Source organism: Nanorana parkeri, unplaced genomic scaffold (genome assembly GCF_000935625.1).
Source record: "Nanorana parkeri isolate BGI_ZX_2015 unplaced genomic scaffold, ASM93562v1 scaffold1085, whole genome shotgun sequence".
Classification (NCBI taxonomy): Eukaryota; Metazoa; Chordata; class Amphibia; order Anura; family Dicroglossidae; genus Nanorana; species Nanorana parkeri.
Genome location: NW_017307353.1, coordinates 145,171 through 165,895, shown reverse-complemented (window position 1 = coordinate 165,895; position 20,725 = coordinate 145,171). Strand labels below are relative to the sequence as shown.

General features: G+C 42.8%; 1 protein-coding gene across 1 annotated transcript; it reads right to left on the bottom strand.

Annotated features, from left to right (window-relative positions):
* Window positions 1-7,547: 7,547 nt before the first annotated feature.
* On the bottom strand, window positions 7,548-18,277 carry PPIE (peptidylprolyl isomerase E). Its single transcript, XM_018567713.1, has 10 exons — window positions 18,231-18,277; window positions 17,947-18,045; window positions 16,899-16,942; window positions 16,068-16,094; window positions 13,470-13,551; window positions 13,113-13,213; window positions 11,635-11,758; window positions 9,355-9,540; window positions 7,808-7,950; window positions 7,548-7,652 (listed from the first exon to the last, which is right to left on the bottom strand). Exons 1-10 carry the CDS (start codon window positions 18,259-18,261, stop codon window positions 7,584-7,586), a joined length of 906 nt encoding a protein of 301 aa, XP_018423215.1. The 5' UTR covers window positions 18,262-18,277; the 3' UTR covers window positions 7,548-7,583.
* Between the last annotated feature and the right edge of the window lie 2,448 nt (window positions 18,278-20,725).

Here is a 20,725-nt window from a genome sequence, read left to right as displayed (position 1 = left end):
TTTTACATTGCTTTTAGGGGCTATTTTTTATAAACCTTTACACTTTTTTATATTTTTCTTTATTCATTTTTTTATTAAATATGTTTTTATTTTTGACATTACTTTTAGGGGCTTTAGGGAAATATTGCGGGTCTAAACAGACCCCTGATGTTTCCCTTTTAAAATAGAAAAAGAGATTTAGGACACAAAGTCCTCTATCTCTTTTTCTGTATCCCCTGATAACATGAGGACATGGTATGTTTACTATACCTACAACTATGAATGAACATGAGGTTATGTAGCTCACCTCCCATTCATTCATAATTGAGGATATAGTTAACATACCATGTCCTCAATTATCTACAAACACCCAGCGATCACTGATCGCTGAGTGTTTGTACCGCTCTCCTCCCTGACACGGTCACAGGAGGCTGATCGAGCGGAGCAGGGAGGTGAGCTCAGCCTCCTGTGACAGCGCTGTCTCCGCCCACACACCGCTCTGCTGGACTGTGATAGGCGGCTGAGCGCTGTGGGAGGAGAGCTCAGCCTATTGTGACAGCGCTGCTGTCTCCGACCACACACCGCTCTGCCAGACTGTGATAGGCGGCTGTGGGAGGAGAGACGCCGGCCGCTCACAGCGTTCTCGTCCTGCAGCGCTCGGCCAGCTGTCACTTTCTTTTCTCGCCGCTGGAACACAGAGCAGCGCCCAGTGGAGAGAAAAGAAACCAGGGATGCGCCGATGTATCGGCCGAAACATGGCTCTTTCGGCATTATGCCAAAAGTGCCATTTTCGGCCGATATGTTTCGACGGCCGATATATCGGTGCATCCCTAGTCAGAATGTTATAGCCAGATTCTTGAGAGATAGAAGATCTATGAGCAAAATTTCATCCTTTGCTCCGTAGTAAAGAGAGAGTCTGCAGGTCCCTTTCCCATTTATACAGGAAGGTGGGAGATGCTCTGGTGGAATGGAAAGGAGGCAGTAAATGCAGAACAAGGCAAGTCTGAACGTACCTTTTTAAACCCAAAGTTTCTCAAAAGGGATAAGTATATGAGCGACATCAAACTTCCTGTGGATAGCATGTAAGAAATGGGATAGCTTTTTATAGTTTTGGATAGAGTAGGAATGGCTATAGCGGCCAGGAGTTTACATTTGCCCGGCAGGCTGTCAGCTTTCTAAAAGAAGTGATCACTTTCACAGGTACAGTAATGAGATACCCTCCTATTATATATCCTAGGCTGCCAGCATGGTAGGTGTCCGTGAAGAGATGGCGGACGATCAGCCTATGTCTGCTCACTGAACGTCCCTACAATGAATGAAGTCAGGAAATTAGCATTTAGTCACTTCTGGTTTCATAGCTTTAATGAGATGCAAAGGTGACATTAGGGGTTAAATAGACCCCTAGTACCTCCCTGTCAGCCCTGATAGCAGTACAGTAAAATGATTGAACTTTTTTTTACTTAAGTTAAACAAAAATGTATTTAACAAAAACACCAAAAAACGTTTTATGCCACAGCGATGCCAACTCTAACCCCTGTTGCTGTAAACAAAATGAACACAGTTTGGAGTCTTCAAGCACTAAACAAATAGGAGGGCATAAGGAGAAGCTTCTTTTTGCCTGCCAAGCACTTTCAACTCTTTTGTATTGTTCATCTAGAACAATACATCAACAAATCTCTATAATAAATATGTGCTGAAATAATACATGCCATCAAAAAAGTGTTAACAATTAATCTTCTTATAAATAAAAGTCCTCTGGAAAGTTCAATCATATATTCCGCGTTCAAATATACACAAATGTGGAATCACACGTATATAGTGCTCAAGATTTGTCCCAAGTGCACCACACTCTTTATCCTTCCAGTGTGAAAGTTCTTTGTACAAAGTCCATACGTCAACTCCAGTTATCACCCAGGTGCTCCCCTTCTCAGTGGGCCGCTCACCTTATAAATAGACCTGAACAGGTCTAGAATCGCTTTAATGGGTCTCCAATCGATCTTATTCAAAGGCCATCTCTCCACAATGGTTGCACAGAAAATTATGTCAGCATGTCATCACGACCATATCCAATAAAATATAAAAACTATTTAAAAAACTACTCGCATGAGGAAAGTAGACCAAAAACTTCACATAAAATGTATGCTCGACAACTCTCTCTCCGTGTCACCGTGTTCTCCGTGTGCAAAGACAGATCAAACAGGAGCTGTGCTGCCGACCATGCAATCTCCAATCCACGTCTGCGAGAGTCCGCTCTACGCGTTAAGTCACAATTGACTTCATCTGGGGCTTGGAGTCGCAGACACACTCAGAGGATTATAAGCCGACAGTCTCCACGGCAACCAGGGATGCTTCCTCTCATCAGGATGAAACACCTCTGCTCCACCCCTCAGTGCAGACCCAGCTTAATGTTGATCAATGTATAGTCTACCCGGTAATGTAGTGGGACTGCCGTTCACAACATCAAATAAATGAATCCGCTGCGGATACAATAATATAGTTCTACTACTAACATGTGAATGATGTGCTGTAAATAAAATTCCAGAATCCACACCGAATTGGTATACTAATCAATATGAAAGCAGATATATATCCACACATCTCTCTAATAATATGGATCTTATACCCTCCAATACATGGGAAGATGGCATAAATGGATACTAAACACGTGCATACCACATATAAAATTTAGGAGATACCACAATCAACCCCAGGATATTCCTACATATAACTATTACAACCCTCTGAGGAGAATGGAGGATAATGAGAGAAGAGAGATACACCACCTCCTTTTTTAGGGAGAGGACGGTATCCCCATCAAGACAGAAGGAAAATGGGACCCAATGGGAAATCAAGATGGGAATAAGAAGGCAGAGGGACTGTAGAGCCGGAAAACGGTGTAAAAAGAAAACGCTGGTACTAGGTGAAGGAGTATTTAATTTAAGTTCAGTGAATTTGACACGAGAAGAGATGGTACAAAATTCAACCAATTTTAGTTGCGCTAGGATAAAGTGTTAGAGTAGCAGCTGCAACAATGTGTGTAAACGTGATAGATGTGTGCCAGTATGTTGCGCTTGGTTTTGTATTCCACCTACTAGTTCATTTATAAAAATTCCTTTATAGGAAGAAAGTGTTCTGTCATAAAACTTTATTTACAAATATATAATGACAGAAAATAAATTCAATAATAAATAATAATTGTGTAATCTGAAAATGGGAGCTTCTGTTGTAGTCTCTCTCCCCTCTCCTGCAATCAGCCGGCACTCTCTCTCGATGACGGTGTTGTACACCCTCCAGGTGTGATTTGAGGGCAACCCCGGAGTGTCCAGCCAAAGAAAAAGGGGGAAGACCACAGAAGAAAGACAAATAGGATTTCGTTGAATAAAACAGGGTATGAGTGTAAAGGACACTCAACCTTGTAGAACCTTTCCAGTGTGTCAGCGAGGAGACAATGAACTCCCTTGACGCGTTTCATCCTGCGGACTTTTTCAAAACCCTATAAAGGAATTTTTATAAATTAACTAGTAGGTGGAATACACAAACCAAGCGCAACATACTGGCACACATCTGAGAAGAGATGGTAGTACTGGACCAAGAACTAAAATATGCGCCACCCAAATAACTGAACAAATTTGAGACCTTCATCTCAGTACATAAATTCATTAGAAGATTACATTAAAAAAAAACTTCATGTCAACCCCAGTGAATAGAGTAAACAACAGTGATTTATAGTTTTGTTAGCCAACAAATCCGTTTTTAATCCCCTCATTAACAATAACAAATATGTCGAAGTTTTCAAGAAATTGGTAACCCATGATATAGAGAAAATACAAGTTAAACCCCCCCCCCCTCCCCCCCATATAAAATGCGGTATCAGCGGCCTGGAAGAAAGAAAAGAGGTGGTGATCCGACCTGCGGACAAGGGAGGAGCCATAGTGATTCTCAATAAAGAAGATTATAACAAAGAGATGACACGTCTATTATCGGATAGGGAGACCTATGAAATTCTCTATAAAGATCCCACTACCATGTATTCTAGATGAAGCGCAGCACATTCATTATATAGTGCTTGCAGCTACACAGGGTTTGGCGCGAGGTGCTATTTATCACTTCTTTTGCTGGGATTGGTACCTGTGGAGAGAATGCCGCCAGCTGCAGGCTCCCCTCAGCCAGCTCCAGAATAGCAATCGGTAGGCAGGAACCCTGAGGTTACAGCTGTAAGCTGGAGCTGTCAGTTGTGACTTGAGGTGAGCTTAGCAGCACTGGATCTCCTCAGCTCGGCTCCTGTGAAGGCTGCCTAAAGCATCAAGATGTGAACATTGCAAGTAACTGACCTGATCTCATGTGGTGCCTGGGTGACTGCCAGGTTTCCTTGGTTGGCGCTCTCCAGGGCCTTTAGGTAGTAATTGCAGCATGTTGGTTCCAAGTAAATGTCAAATCAGTTAGCCCACTTGAAGTGGAACTTAAGCCTCCTGTATGATAGTCTATACATGTAATAAATCCAGTTACCATACGATGCACAGGCCTCATAACAAACAAACAAAAATTATTTTATCTTCACTATGCGAGGGAAATTCTCCTCCATTTGTCTCACATGTTCTACCTCAAATGTTGCAGCTCACAGCGAAAGGGTTTTGGCAACAGATGCAGCGCCGTCAATCCAGAAAGCAGTGGGGAAGACTAGGCTTGGCCATCTGCTGATTGACAGGCTACAGGTTGTGAATCAGCAGTGACAATGCTGATCGCAAAACCCTAGCAACATTTTTCTTCACATCACTGTAATGTAATAAGGCACAGCCTACATGAGTGGCAACTCGGCTCCGAATTCAGGAGCCGTGCAGGATTGTTACCTCACCATCAAAGGAAGCTGCGTTAGGTGGACTTCACTGGCAGGATCCGCCCATGAAAGAAACTCAGTCAGTGCCAGCGAGTGCCCCCCTGCGGCATTGTCCGAGGCCACCGCTACATGTTGGCCTGCTAACACATCGCAAAACTGGTACAGGGCCAGCCCTATCGCCTTCAGCTCTCTCCAGTTTGACGACTTGCTTCTCCACGTGTGCTCTCACGTATCCTGCCAAATGTGCTCCAGGCAGTGGGCTCCCCACCCCCAGGCATCCGTTGTGACTATTAATGGTGCTGGCTGGCACCACAGCCTGCCTACTGAGAGGTTCCGACTCTCCATCCACCACAGCAGGGATTGCTTGATCGCATCCGTGATGTGGACTACTTTGTCTAGGTCTTGGGCAATGTAAGCGGCTGCTTTGCTCAGCACGGGGAGGGAACCCAGCAACTGATCTCGATCAGTACCAGACTCCAGGTGGACTTGAAGCTGGTTCAGCCACACACTTAAAGTCCTGGCCACGCAAATAAGGGCCAGCCCGTATTTAAACCTAGCACTGGCCAATTCCCATCCATTTCTGAGCAAAGCCTCGGCTTTCCTATCCATCGGGTCCTTCAATGCCACCATATCTTCAAATGACAAATCAGTCTTTTTTTAGACCTTTTGATAAGGATGCATCTATCTTCGTGCATTTCTCCCACAGGCCTGAATCCTCCTCCGCAAATGGGAATCTACGCTTGTGACCTGCCGAGAAAAACACTCTTTTCTCTGGGTGCTTCCACTCCTCCTGGATCAGTTCCGAAAGTGATTTGAGCACTGGGAAGGTACGCCCCTTTAGTCTGGAGCCCTTTGTAAAGCTTATCGTGCACCGACAGCTCAGCGGACTCTTCTTTAATACCTAAAGTATCCCATATGGCCTTTAAACAGCTCACCTGTCTCAAAAGGAAGGGAATACGAATTTCGTAGCTCTACTGCTATGTTCATCACCCTCCGAATCTTCCTGATCCTGACTCTACCTGAGAGCCCGGAGGATTCACTGGGCGCCTGCTTGCTTACGCAACTTTCTGCGTAGCCCACCGAGCTGCCTTCCCCTGATGTTCCTGGTAAGCTAGTGTTCCCCACTAGTGTACCCACTGGGCTATGGATCAAAGACCTGAAAGATTGAAATGTAGTAACCATTTCCTCTCTCATAGAATCCATCAGACCCTTGAACATCCCTGCCGATTCTTTGGCAACCACTTTCTCTAAACAACCTTTGCATAAGGGTTTGGACCATAAAGATGACATCTTGGCATTGCAAGAAGCACCCTTCTTCCCTTTTGGGCGAGAGCAGCCAGCTTCAGCAAGGGGCTTATCCTCCGTGACTTTGACCTGTATAAGACAAGAATGATGCCGTCAGCCAGTGCTCCTCCCGACATGCAAGCAATGTTTCTAAAACAGCACTACCCAGCTTTTCCTGTATTTACAGGCCCCCAATACAAGCGGGGTAAAGGTAGAGAATTATATATAAAAAAACTCGCCTACCTTAGCGCCAGTGCCATGCTCTCCCAGATCTGGAGAAGCAGCACCTGGTTGTAGCTCACTGCCGAACACGGTATTGGCCCGCTCCCGACGTTCCCACCGGCCTATGTGGTTCCGGTCGGCTTTGAGGTGTGCAGCTGTAGTAGTCGTGGCCGAGCGGCGTTGCTATGCGAGGTGTCCCACCGGTCCTCACATCTCGGCTGTTTAGCCTCCAGCGTCTTTATGCGCCAGACCAGCTTTCCGGAACCCGCCCAGTGCTGTGTATAGGAGGCGGCCACGGCGGTCCCAGCAGCTGACGACGCATTTCCGCATCTCTCACGGCTCTCAGTACTCCCCAGAGGCAGCCTAGAGACGCTATCTTCCCGCGCGAGCCACCATGCGGCCCCGCCTAGCGTCCATCCTTCTGGTAAGTGCCTGGACAGGGGGTCACACACCTCCCACACCACCAGTACTCCCTACATACCGACCCAAAGGGTATACCAGCCTCCGCTCAGGATTTAAACTCCTGCCACTGCTGCACACCGGGGGGGGGTCACCATCTGGAGTCACTCAAGTACAGGAGGATGGTTACCATCCCAGAATGACGGAGGAGAACCTTGGCCTGATCTCGGATGGGGGTCCGATAAGGGATCCCTGTATGCGCTGCAGTAGGCAAAGCTTGGAGTAGGTCCCAACGCATATTAGGGTTAGGCTCTGCCCTGAGGCAAACAAAAATTTGCCCTAAAAACAACAAACATTACGATGTCCCTGTGTAGCCGGAGGAACACACAAAAAAACTGAATTGGGGTGGAAGGAAGTGCCTTTTTATTTAATGTGGTTGATGTGTTTCCTGTTGCAGGCAGGCGTAGCCTTCTCTCATTGGCTGTCCTGGAAGATGACTGGGGGAAATCCTGTGCACATTTTCTTGAAGTCAACACTTAAAAGACTTAAAAGAACTGTAAAGTGTAGCTCAGCGTCTAATCTGTACATTACTGCAAAGTGTGGTTGCTCCAGAAGAAAGCTCTATGAGTGATCCCTGCTGTCTTGGGAATGCCCCTCTAAAGCAGTTTCCTCACAAAGTAGCAAGCTTTATTGGTTTATCCGGCCTTAACTTTACAACACTAAATCTACACACCGGGTTACAAAACCATATTTATTTAAGCAGTGTAAAAATGTACAAAATGACCAGGGAGGGAGATGAAGCCTAAATCTTGATGTTGTTTAAGTCCATAAAGCAGAAGCTCATTTTAAAAGAAAGTGTCCAATGTCATACGTATTCTCCACAATCTGAGATAATGACTTTCTGTTTAGGCTTTCCATCTTTGTTTCCTTGTGCCTATAAAAAAAATGACAACCCAAAATACAAGCATTAGTGGATTTACACTAAAAATCAAGGTGACGGCTCAAAGAAAAGATAGTGTTACAAATGAAGAAAGATAGGAAATCCTCGGTCTCACAAAATATTCATTAAAAAAAAGCACCAATACTGACCTCAATCTGACGCACCACATCCATTCCCTCCATCACTTCTCCAAACACTACATGTTTCCCATCAAGCCAATCTGTCTTGTCACATGTGATATAGAACTGGGAGCCATTTGTATTGGGACCAGAATTTGCCATAGAAAGCAAACCTATCAAAAATAAAAACAATGTCTAGAATGGAACCAATGTTGTCTTTTTCCCTTGGTATACCATTAAAGTGACATTAAACTCAAATTTTTTTTTTGACAGATGGCAGCACCAAGCATACATAAATACATACCAGTTGGTGCCAGCACAACAAAATTATGATGCAATATAGTATTCATATAAATATCAATGCAATCTACCTTTTGGAGCCCCTTAACCTAACACATTTGATTCAACACCTTGGTAAAAGGGAGCCCAATTAGTCCCAAAATGTTCATAGATTGTAGATTTATTTGGAATTAAACTTAACTGCATCACTCACCCATTATGACTAGTGATGCACCGATATATCGGCCGAAAATGGCACTTTGGCATAATGCCGAAACTGCCATTTTCCTGCTGATACATCAGCACATCCCTGCTTTCTCTCCTACCCGCTGCTCTGTGTCCCAGCGAAGAGGAGAGAAAAACGACAGTCGGCCAAGCTCAGCGGGAGGAGAGCGGTGTGAGCGGCCGGCGTCTCCTCCCACACTGCCTCAGCCTCCTATAACAGTCCGGCAGAGCAGTGTGTGGGTGGAGACAGGCCGTGCTGTCACTGGAGGCTGAGCTCTCCTCCCTACACCGCTCGATCAGCCTCTTGTGACAGCGTGTCAGAGAGGAGAGCAAGGTACAAACACTCAGTGATCATTAATCGCTGAGTGTTTGTACTTAATTGAGGACATGGTATGTGTACTATATCCTCAATTATGAATGAATGGGAGTGATCTACATCACCTCCTGTTCATTCATAGTTATAGTAAACACACAATGTCCTCATATTATCAATGAACAGGAACACTCAGAGGATTCCTGGTCATTGATAACAGGGGACACAGAAAAAGTGTGTCCCCAGAAAAAGTATTTTAAAAAGGAAATATCAGTGGTCAGTTTAGACCCCCAATATTTCCACGAAGCCCCTAAAAGAAATGTAAAAAATAAAAACATATTTAATTAAAAAAAATTAAAAATGTTTTTAAATTTTATAAAAAATAAAAATATTAAAAAAAAATAAAAATAATTTTCGGTTTCGGCCTGACAATTTTCTTTATTTCGGTTTAGTTTTAAAACTTCCATTTCGGTGCACCTCTAATTATGACATTTTTATTTTCCTGGCCAATCACTATTGCATCCCAACCTCCCATTTTACATACAAGCAGTACAATGTAGGAATTCCATATTATGTGGAAACAATGTGGCGCAAGCTTAGAATTCACATTTCATTTTAATACAATCCGATGCCTGCTTCTCGAAAATCCAAGCATTTAAAAAAGGTTTCCCCCCTTTTTTCCCCCCACTTGGTCTGCATGCTAGTTATGGCTCTAGATAAGTGAACTGCAAATTGCTATTGAATAAACATGCTTACACACCTGGTTCTGTGTGTTTCAGAATGAAGTTCTCATCATCAAACTTCCTTCCATAGATAGATTTCCCTCCTGTACCATTGTGGTTTGTGAAGTCTCCTGCCTGACACATGAACTGTGGGATGACTCTGTGGAAGCTGCTACCTTTGAAACCAAATCCCTTTTCATGAGTGCAGAGGCAGCGAAAGTTTTCTGCAAGGTAGAAAAATAATATGAATGCACAGCATAATTAGAACTCAAAGTCAAAGATTTCCAAAAAGGACAAGAAGTACCATCTTTAGGCACAAACCTACCTATACATACTATTTCAGAACAAAGAAAACTACTTGGGTTAATTCTCCAAGGGTTGGTGTGCACTTTTTCTGAAAACCCAGAGTGGTTTGCAAACAGAGAAAAAAAAAAGGATTTCGGACTTACTGTAAAACCTTTTTCTTGGAGTTTAATAAGGGACACAGAAGAATTATGAGACATTACGGTTATACTGCAGCCTACAGGATAATTTGAGCAGTAGTAGGAGTGGTTACAAGATGGGTGGGACCTGCGTCCCTTAATGAGCTCCAAGAAAGGGTTTTACTGCACAACCCCAATTCCAAAAAAGTTGGGGCACTGTGTAAAATCTACATAAAAACAGAATGCAATGATTTGCAAATCTCATCAACCCATATTTATTCACAATAGAAAACATATCCAATGTTTAAACTGAGAAAGTCACATTTCAAGAAAAAGAAAAAAAAAAAAGAAGGTAATTTTGAAGTTGATGGCAGCAACACTAAAATTGAGACAGGACCATGTTTACCACGGTGTAGCATCCCCTCCTCTTAACAACACTCTGTAAACGTCTGGGAACTGAGAAGAGTTGCTGGAGTTTGGGGAGAGGAATGTTGTCCCATTCTTGCCTTATGTAGGATTCTAAATGCTCAGCAGTCCTGGGTTGTCTGTCGTATTTTGCGTTTCAAGATGTGCCAAATATTTTCAATTGGTGAAAGTTCTGGGCTGCAGTGAGGCCAGGTAAGCAACCGGACTCTTCTACAACGTTGTCATAGATGCAGTATGTGGTTTAGCATTGTCCTGCTGAAATATGCAAGGCCTTCCCTGAAAAAGATGTTGTCTGGATGGGAGCATACACTGCTCTAATACCTAAATATATCTTCCAGCATGGATGGTGCCTTTCCAGATGTGCAAGCTGTCCATTCCATACGCACTAAAGCACCCCCATACCATCAGAGGTACAGACTTTTGAACTGAGCACTGATAACCTGGAAGGTCCCTTTCACTATGGGGGGGGAATTTATCAAAATTGTAGCAGACAGAATCTGGAGCAATTGCCCTTTGTAACTAATCAGCTTCTCTCTTTAGTTTGTTTAGTTAAGCTTTGAAAATGAAAGATAGTAGCTGGTTAGTTGCCATGCAAAGCTGCTCCAGTTTTGATAAATTCCCCTCCATATGTTTACGTATTACCAGTCACACAGAGTACCGAACATTGAAGAGAAAAAAAAAAGAAAAAAGAAAAAAAAAGACTGGGAATGTATGAGATCTGGAAGAAGATCAACACCACAGCCAGCAAATTCAGAGGAAAGTCAGCATTGGTAGTCATACTACATCTAATAATAAACAAATAAATAAACACATTTTGGGGAATCCATCTGGGAAAGCAGACTTAGACTCAAGCAAACTGCCTTCCAACAGTGTGAGACAAATCTGTTATCAATGATATATCATTTACAGAAGACATTCTACAAATTCTCTTTTGCCTAGGCTCGTTTTGTCGTTATGCAGTGTGGTGTGACTGAAAAGTGGCCACCATATTACTGAAGGTCCAGCTGTTATCCACTCTTCCTGTTCCTTGACGACACTGGTGATAGCCAGTAATCAGAGGCAGGAGTAGGTGGGATATGCCTCTGATGATGTCAAAGTTTTGATAGGCTTATGTAAGTCTAGAAGAAAGGAGTGTGCCTAATCACTGTCACACACGAGTAAGTGCTCTGCTGCTTCTAATAGGGAATTATATGCTAAAGATAAACATTTTTTACTGATTGCTTTGCTATATGCAACGGTGCTACGGAATGCTTGTTACACAGCCAAACTGTAGCTTTTTAGTATTGGTTCAAATCTAATTGTGCCCCCCCCCCAAAAAAAAAACTACAACATCAGCTTGGGGCGGCCTAGTCTTTTCTCAGCACCTTTATCATACATTTAATATAGCCACTGATTTCTCATTACACAGAGAAAGGTTTTGCATAAGGGAGCAATGTGTGTGTCTATGAGACATCTCATTCAGGAGCTTACCTACTGTCATTGGAACAACATCAGCACGCAGTAAAAACCTAATACGCCCAGCAGGCTTGTTTCCAATTTTGATGTCCATGTAAACTTGAGGATTGGCTCTAACTTTTTTAGCAGGCGGCTCTCCCTATGAGAAAAAAAAAAGAAAAGAAAAATGGTGTACATTAGCACATATTAGGATTATATTCACAGAAGCACATATTAAAAATTTAAATATTACAAGATTTTAGTGGAAATTCAAAGTGAATGTTAGCAAATCAAAGTGAGCATGTGGTGAAAAAAAAAGAAAAGATAAGTTTAACCCTTTCCCTGCCACTGTCGTAAGGCATACGGCGGAACACAACTGTTTCCAGCTAGCCGCATCAGCATGCCTTACACCCTTCTGCTATAAGTGGGACCATGAGCTTATATCAGAAGGGTTCTCTTGACAGTCCCCTGTAAATTAATAGCTGTCATGCGCTGCTGGCATCTATTCATTAAAATTCACCCCCACAATCTGACAGCCTCTCCTGCCCACCTGGAACCGCTACATGCTCCGATCTGTGTCCTCTCGGATCCCTGCTGTTCTCCCCAGCCTGTATGGGCAGAGGCAGCTGGGATCTGAAAAGTAACAGACCACTGCAGCCATCGGGGGGAGGAGACAGCTGTCAAATTCAGGATGCCGACCGGGGAGAAAAGAGCAGGAGAGTCAAGTTTCAGGATGGAGAGCAGGTCTGTCCGTGGCCAAGCGGTTCAGGATGCGGTGCTGAGGATCGGTGAAAATGTGTAATATTTACCAATCCTTCTCTGTGCACAACAGACACCGTAGTGTTCACCGATTCCTATTCCTCCTCAGTTCATGAATGAATAGAATGCCTCTGTACTGAGTGCTTTCTGTTCATTCAGAACAGCTGCAGAAAAAGAGATTGAGCACTCTGCGTCCTCAATTTATTTTTCAATTTCAAAAGGGAAATGTTAGGGGTCTGTTTAGACCCATGATATTTTCCCAAAGTCGAACCCCTCCCACAAAAAGGGGAAACCCCCCCCCCACACACACACACACACTTTGCAGTAAGGTTGTCCCTCACATTAAAGGGCAGTAGGAGGCTTGGTGGCAAGTAGATGGGGCCAAGCTCTACTTACAGAAAAAGAAGACATTTACAGGATTATTCACAAAAGGGTGAAGAGTCTGGAGAAGGGAACAATCTAGGACAACATAGCTGAACTGGAAAGTGAGCTGGATTGGAGAATTTTTCCAAATCAGCTATTTTGGCCTAGATTGTTCACTTTCTGTCTTCTCCAAAAACTCTTCACCCTTTTGTGAATAACCCTGTTAATTTCCACTTCCTACATTGTAGAATATATTAATATGAAGTGTAGTTCTCGCTGAAGGTAACTTTTACATCATATATCATTTATGACCTAAAATATGGAGTCAGAAGTTTAAAAACCTAAGGAATTATAGTATGTATTAATAAAGGACTGCACGATAAAAGTGTTACCTCCTCTGCTGCTGCTTTGGGCGCTTCTGTCCCCTCAGCTTCTTCATTCTCTTCTAGAGTTTTCCCAGAGAATCTCTTGAGCCAGTCATCGTCAGACCACACTAAAAGCAATATAGAGAATATAGCTGAAGAAGAAAGTCTTGTTGAAAAGTACAGAAGCCTATTTATACAAATAAAATACAGAAGGAAAAAAAAAAAAAAAAACCTGATGTGCTGCCGACATGTGCTTTTTACATAGTTTCTTCTAGTGCAAGTTAGAGAACAAAAAGTAACATTGAACTCTCTGCAAAGCACAACTGCACATTACCCTTCCCTTCTGGTTTATAAAAGCACCCAGACACATTCATACATACTAACCTGCTTTAGAAGAACCTTCCTTCAAACGCATAGGTTTTGCCAAATTCACTCGTATTGTTCTTCCAAATAATTCTGATTCATTCTAGACATAAAAGTCAGCATTAGTTGACATCAACTAAAGATACTGTATTTTACAGCCATTTGTTACCATAAATATCATTTCACCAAAAATTTCTCTGTAAGTGAAGAAACTGCTTAAAAAAGAAGGTTTTGTTCAATTAACTCTTTTATTAAACCCGTACACACTGCACCACCTAGAGGCTATTAGTATGTATTACATTTTGATGTGAAACAGGCTATGAAACACATGACATTTAGGCACAAAAGAGAACCTGGCTGCAAAAAAAAAAAAAAAAAAAAAAAAAAAAAATCAATACTGAGGCTTACATTAGCATCCAGATCTACTGAAAATGTTTTATAGTTGCCTGTCCTTTTTAGCTTTATTTAACAATTATGTATGACACTCCAGCTTGTTTCAAGAGAGGCAAAGGTCATGCAATTTTCATCTGTTGACTGCCTGACACACTTGAAACAGTGTGTGAGATTAGGCAGGGCAGCAACTATTAGACTTTAAGGGGTCTATTCACAAAGCTGCCGAAGGATCTGGCCGTAGCTTCGGCTAGTGTCAGAATAAAGAAAAAAAAAAGACGCAGTGGGGTTTCTCTTCTTGGCGGCCGGGAGCGGGGGGCTCCCAGAGCGCCCGGGAGATTTAAAAAAAATGTTTTTTTTACAGCAGCAGAGCCGCCGGACAATAGGAAACTATTGGGCGGAGTTAGCTGTCACTGCTAGCTCCGCACAATCGTTTTCTATTAACTTTATTCTACGTTTTTCACTCTTTTTCTGTTCTGCTCGGTGCCTCTGAGGGACCGAGCAGAACAGCCGAGCCAAATGCCGCTCGGCGGCATTCGGCTTTTCTCTCACTGCTGTTCGGGATCTTTCAGAATAGCCCGAACAGCAGTGTGAAGCCTGCCGGAGGTTCGGCTCAGCCGATCCAGATGTTGGATCGGCTGAGTCGAACTCCTTCTGCACTTCGGGTCAGCCGTACATGCTGAGCATGTTCGGCTGATCCGAAGCCACACGAAGCAAGCCGATGTACGGCTGAAATCAGCCGTACCAGCCTGAAGTGAATAGCCGAACAATGTTCGGCTCACTTCACTTCTGATCGGTCATTCACTAGGCTGCCCTCGGCAGCTTTGTGAATAGACCCCTAAGTGACCTTTGGCCTTCCGAGCACTGTGCCTTCTGCTAGGAAGGACTCTCAATTCCTGTCATTGAGACATAGTACATGAGATAAAAATATCTCCAAAGTGAACAGCATTCCCATTTTACAGGTGTGTCACCTGAACCAGTGTCCCCACTGAATTGAATCTCTTGTTCTGACAATCATTACGATTTTTTCGAATTCCCCTCACTTTCAGTCCTGCTACCAATAGCCACCAGGGTAAATGGAGAAGTGAATACCCCCACCCCAGCAGGAAAACAGACCGCAATAAAAATCTGACAGAGTGTCTATCCCTTTGCATACACATGAACTTGTATTCAAATGACAGGTCAAGGTCAGATATTCATCACGCGATACTAGGGATGCACCGATATATCGGCCGAAAATTGCACTTTTGGCTAAATGCTGAAAGTGCCATTTTCCTGCTGATACATCGGCGCATCCCAGGTTTCTTTCCTCCCCGCTGGGCGCTGCTCTGTGTCACAGCGGGGAGCAGAGAAAGTGTGACGGCCGGCCGAGCGCTGCAGGAGGAGAGCGCTGTGTGCGGCCGGTGTCTCTCCTCCCACACGGCTCAGCCTCCTATCACAGTCCGGCAAATCGGTGTGGGGGCGGAGACAGCCCGTGCTGTCACAGGAGGCTGAGCTCTCCCTCCACACCGCTCACTCAGCCTCCTGTGACAGCGTGTCAGGAAGGAGAGCGGTACAAACACTCAGTGATCAATGATCGCTGAGTGTTTGTAGAAAATTGAGGACATGGTATGTATACTATAACCTCAATTATGAACGAATGGGAAGTGATCTACATCCCCTCCTGTTCATTCATAATTGTAGTTATAGTAATCATACTATGTTCTCATGTCATCAATGAACAGGAACACGCAGTATAGAGGATTCCTGTTCATTGATAACAGGGGACACAGAAAAAGAGATTGAGGACTTTGTGTTCTCAATCTTTTTCTATTTTAAAAAGGGAAATATCAGGGGGTCTGTTTAGACCCCTAATATTTCCCCAAAGCCCCTAAAAGTAAAGTAAAAAATATTATATAAAAAAATGTATAAATATAAAAAAAATGAAAGTTTAAAAAAAATTAAAATATTTGAAAAAAATTTAAATAAAAACATTTTCGGTTTCAGCCTATTTTTTATTTCAGTTTTTAATTTCGGTGCACCTCTATGCGATACCCAGTCATATCGCTCTAAATGTTACAATGAATGTTTCCACTGTGCAGCTGAGAGAAAAATATTTTGCTATGCACTCCAGATTTATTCAGTCTATTGTTAAAAGTCACTGTATTTTTAGGGTTTAAGTTTATGTCCTGTATTTGAAAAAGACAATCAGTACTATCATAACCATAATACAGAGACAGTAGTCCATACCATGTTATCAATAGCTGCGGCAGCATCCTGTAATAAATACAAAAAAAAAAAAAGTTAAAGCAATAACTGTTCAGCACAAATCAATGCTCAACCACCCAAAGACTAGATCTTATTCCTCATGCATGTACTAAAATTCAGTACTTTTTCACCCCACATGGTCAGGTCTTACTGCTATGGATTTCTTATGGAGACTGACGCTTGCAGTATGTAATGATTGCAGTGCCCTCACAAGGTGCAATGCTTTTCCACCAATTATATGTGAATGAACAAAAGCATAAAACTTTATAACTGAAGCTTTCAAAGCTTGGGAAAATACTAAAAAGTATATGCAAGGCCTCATTCAGATGGGCAGCAAGCCGACTGGCCGCCCAAAAGTGAAGGTGGCGGCTACTTAGGCTTGTATACATGCCACAAATTTTGAAAAGGATGTCATGTTTAGCAGGTGGTGCCACTTGCCAAATACAACCATTGTAATCAATGGGACCGCACCGCAACCGTGTGGGAACAGGGTTGCAGTGCAGTATTCCACTTGAAAATCCCCAGATCGATGGAAAATAAAATTAAAAAAAAGAAGAAAAAAAACCCCATGGCATTCAGGAGGCAGTAGTATAGTCTCCTGAACAATGGGCAGCTGCTGCTCTACCACCCCTGCCTTTCAGAAGTGGATTGCCTATCAGAGGGGCAGCTGAGCCTAATGCCCATCTGAACGAAGCTTATATATAAAATAATCAAAACCCACAGTGTTAGGTAAAACACAGTGATTTGTGTTGGTTAGTCGACCCAGAAAGTATCTGCAAAAATTGGCAAATAAAAGAAATGATGCCCACTGACCTCTGGAAGCTCAAACTCCACAAAAGCAAATCCTCTGTGCTTTTCTAAACAGGAAAAAAAAAAATTATGAAAAACGATTTTATATGAAACATGAGAGCAGAATGAATTCAAATACCCCAAGCTGATACGGAAAATATTTATGGCTTGCTGAACACACTCCATTATGTAAAAAGAGCAGTTTGGTGGCAGGAATACCATATTGTATTATGCAAAATGTGTCACACAAGCAAGATAGGCATGTTGCAAAGGAAAAATCACTATTTTTTAAATTTATTCAGCAATTACTGACCATACAGCAGTGAAAATTCAGCAGGTTTTTTGGTTTTTTTTTTTTTTTTAAACACCAACTTTTTTTTGGGCAATTTTACACCATGTCCATTGAGCTGCTCCTGAAAACCCATGGCATTCAGGAGACAGTAAAATAGTCTCCTGAACGATGGGCAGCTGCTGCTCTACCACAGATCTATGTGCCCTGTTCACACCATACATGTGCAGAACACTACAGATCAAACAGACATGGTATGAACAAACCCTCAGTCTTGCATTTTGGGGGGGGGGAAAAAAGAAGCCTTTATTACATTTATAAATAACGTTCTGAGGCTTTGTACCAGAATACAAATTTCAGTCATTTCAAGTGGGACAAATGATGGAATAAAATGCAGCCAGGCGGGATTGAGGATCAGATGAATATTTTGTTAATTTATCCCCTAGACCAGGGGTGGGCAACTCCGGCCATCAAGCTGTTGTGGAACTACAAGTCCCATGAGGCATTCTAAGACTCTGACAAGCATGACTCTGAGGCATGTTGGGATTAGTAGTTAAAGCACAGCTGAAGGTCTGAATTTTCCCGCCCCTGTCCAAGACCAAAACAAGAAGTTAATCCTTGCAGTGCAGAGGTAACCCCGCTGTAAGAGTTAATGTTTTAAACTCCTGAAGTTCCTCTTTAAATGCACTTTATTCCCTGGTTCCACCAGCTGAGCTGTAAAGTGCAGAGGATGATCTCAGTTAGCTATGTACTGACGTTATTACAGCCTCACTGAGCTCTCACCTGTCTCATAGTCCAGAGGGATCTGTATGTCTGTAATATCTCCAAATGGGATGAAGGCTGCATGCAGGATCTTCTCATCCACCTCCTCGGCCAGTCCTCCTGTGGGTGAGAGGAAAGAGCAACGAATAGATTACATCCCGGCCGTATAGGACATGGACTGCCTCAGCTTTCCCAGCCTAACATAAGTAATACCAAACGTCCATGGTTAACATCCTGCAAACCGGCTACAAAACCAAACTTAGATGATACACACGTGTCAGTCCTAAAAAATATATATTACTAACCAACATATAAAACCCGCTTGGCGGCCGCCATATTGCTCTGTCATGTGGTTACCTTTCCCCTCTGACCTATCAGCAGCGAGGTACGACATCAAGAGGTGGAGAATTTCCCGAACACTAGAGGGAAGCACCAAGTCAAGCGCCGTGTCTCCTCTCTACAGGCTTCACGTTTCAGGAGACAAACCCGCAGCAGTGTGTTTGTTTGAGGTATTATAATGTCTGTAATTAATGTTTATAACATGAAAAACACAGGGTGAAAGACAAAAAGTATTTACTATATGGGAAATTATGGACCTCTACACAATGAAAGGGGAAAAGAGATATAATGCCCTTCCAAAATAAAATTGCAAACAGGTGGAGTTTTTTTGTTTGTTCCCAGAACTGACATATATGTCCCCAAGGCCATCCCTGTAATGAGGCAGCCTGAGGCTATCACCTCAGGCGGCATCTCTTAGGGTCCGCCCAGCTCTTAGCAACCTTGGATGCTCTGGCTGATATCCCGCCCAGCTCTTGGCAACCAGTAATGTCACTGGCCAACAAACGGGCGGGAGTCGGGACGCTGGACAGAGTCGTTTGGTATAAACAACCTGCACCCCTGCCCCGGTTAGCAGGCACCACCGCCACCCCTCACCCTCCCGGTTAGTGTACACCACCGCCAAATGCCCCCTACTCCCCCCACTGCAGGCTGCAAAAAGGCTACGGATGCCCCTGTATGTCTCTTTTGCCCCAAAACTCCTTTTCTTGTCTGCTAGTATTGTTTTTGAAATTGTACCTGTGTGCCTGTGCCATATGTTAGAGTTCAGTAGAGTATCAGGACAATGTAGCTCCAGCACACATGCATGAGAATTACATCACTATGGGCCTCCCCGACAGGCAAAAAAACGTTTTGAAAAAAGGCATAGTTGCCAAGAGTCTCGGACTCTACTGTAGAGTCCTTGGATCTTAAACACTTTCCAGCAGGCTGTAATGCATGATTCAGGACACTTGGAACTTTGCAGAGCGGCCGAGGGGTGCTGGAACACAGGCAGAGTGATCTCCTGTCCGACAGTCACAGTAAAGTCCCCGCAGAGGTAGAACAGCAGTGGGGGAATGTGGGTTCATGTATGTAACAACTGACCCCCAATGCTTATTTTTGCTCCCACTGACTTGAGGTTAATTATTACAAACCCCACAATTACTACTTAGTTTAATGCCAGACATGTTTTTGCCCTGTAAAGCAAAATCACTTTTTTAATTTAGAAGCCTCATGGTTATTGAAATGAAAACATTACTTCCAATTCTCTATCCTAAAAGAGAAATTCCAGTTACCATCTAAATCTCTATGTAAAAAAATTGCAGTAGCAGTTCTACTACTAAAGGACAAATGTCAGCCAAATTTAAATACAGTAAATGTTATAAATATATAAAAATATAATAAACATTCAACAATTCATGAATTTTGTGTCATTATTAGTTCTTTCTTAGAAAACCGTGATGCCCTGGATCATTAGTCTCACAGGGTCTGTAAAACAATTCAATATTGGTGACAACACCGTGAAAAATTATTGGTAATTGATGAGATGTGTTCATGAAAAATATAAAATATGATCAAAGGGAAAGTTCCGTGGATTTGTGTTGGGGATATGGGTCAGTGCCACACGTCTCCCCTCAAAGGGTGCACTCACCGTTAAGTAGTGGCTGTGGTAAGCAGCCGGAAGCGCTCAGACAAAGGCTCCTACAGCCGCAGCATCCATCCACTCTCTTGCTCCGGTCTGTGATCAGTGGGTGATGTTTTCTTTTGCTGCTGTGGTTCTGCTGGCACCTGTGGTTCCACAAGCATGTGGTTTCCCCTTTCTTTCTGTTAGCAGCTCAGTTTTCTTAGTTTTCTAAGAAAGAACTAATAATGACACAAAATTCATGAATTGTTGAATGTTTATTATATTTTTATATATTTATAACATTTACATATTTATTCGTTTTATATATAGTTTTATATTTATATGCTTTGTCATGAAGGAATTTTATATGTATGGATGATATATTCATTTCACACTTGTTATTTGTGTGGTTCACGATTCAATCACAGTTCATTTTTACACTGACACATTTATTGTGGGCGTGGCATATTTAAAGTTTCATAGTATATGACTTGAAGGTCAGTTTTGCTGCAGCCCTCAAATTATTCTCTTTTGTAATCACATTTAGATCACTTACACTTCACTGATCCAGCGAGAATATAACATTTAAATACAGACCTCAGACAGACATTTAAATTCTCTCATCCAAAACATCCCTTTGTGTATAAATGGGAACAAATCCTCGGACAAGAACTGGATGGGTATGGCACAATGTCAGCAAATCTTTGATTTGTGCTGTATACAAGCAGAACCAGTAGAAAATATTATTTCACTGGTATCACACCTGAGTTTCTAAACTCTTATCAACCCTGCTGAACCCCAGATGATTGGTGATGCAACTCATCCTTAGGCTTCTTGTTTCATATATACCTACGTATTCCT

Bases quoted from the DNA above. Each gene is read 5' to 3' on its own strand.
- PPIE (XM_018567713.1), bottom strand. From the start codon at position 18,261: ATGGCGGCCGCCAAGCGGGTTTTATATGTTG. The intron at 13,214-13,469 runs GTTAGTATGTAT...TATTGCTTTTAG, and splicing joins GGAAGGTTCTTCTAAAGCAG to TGTGGTCTGACGATGACTGG. The intron at 9,541-11,634 runs GTAAGCTCCTGA...TCTACCTTGCAG, and splicing joins TGTTGTTCCAATGACAGTAG to AAAACTTTCGCTGCCTCTGC.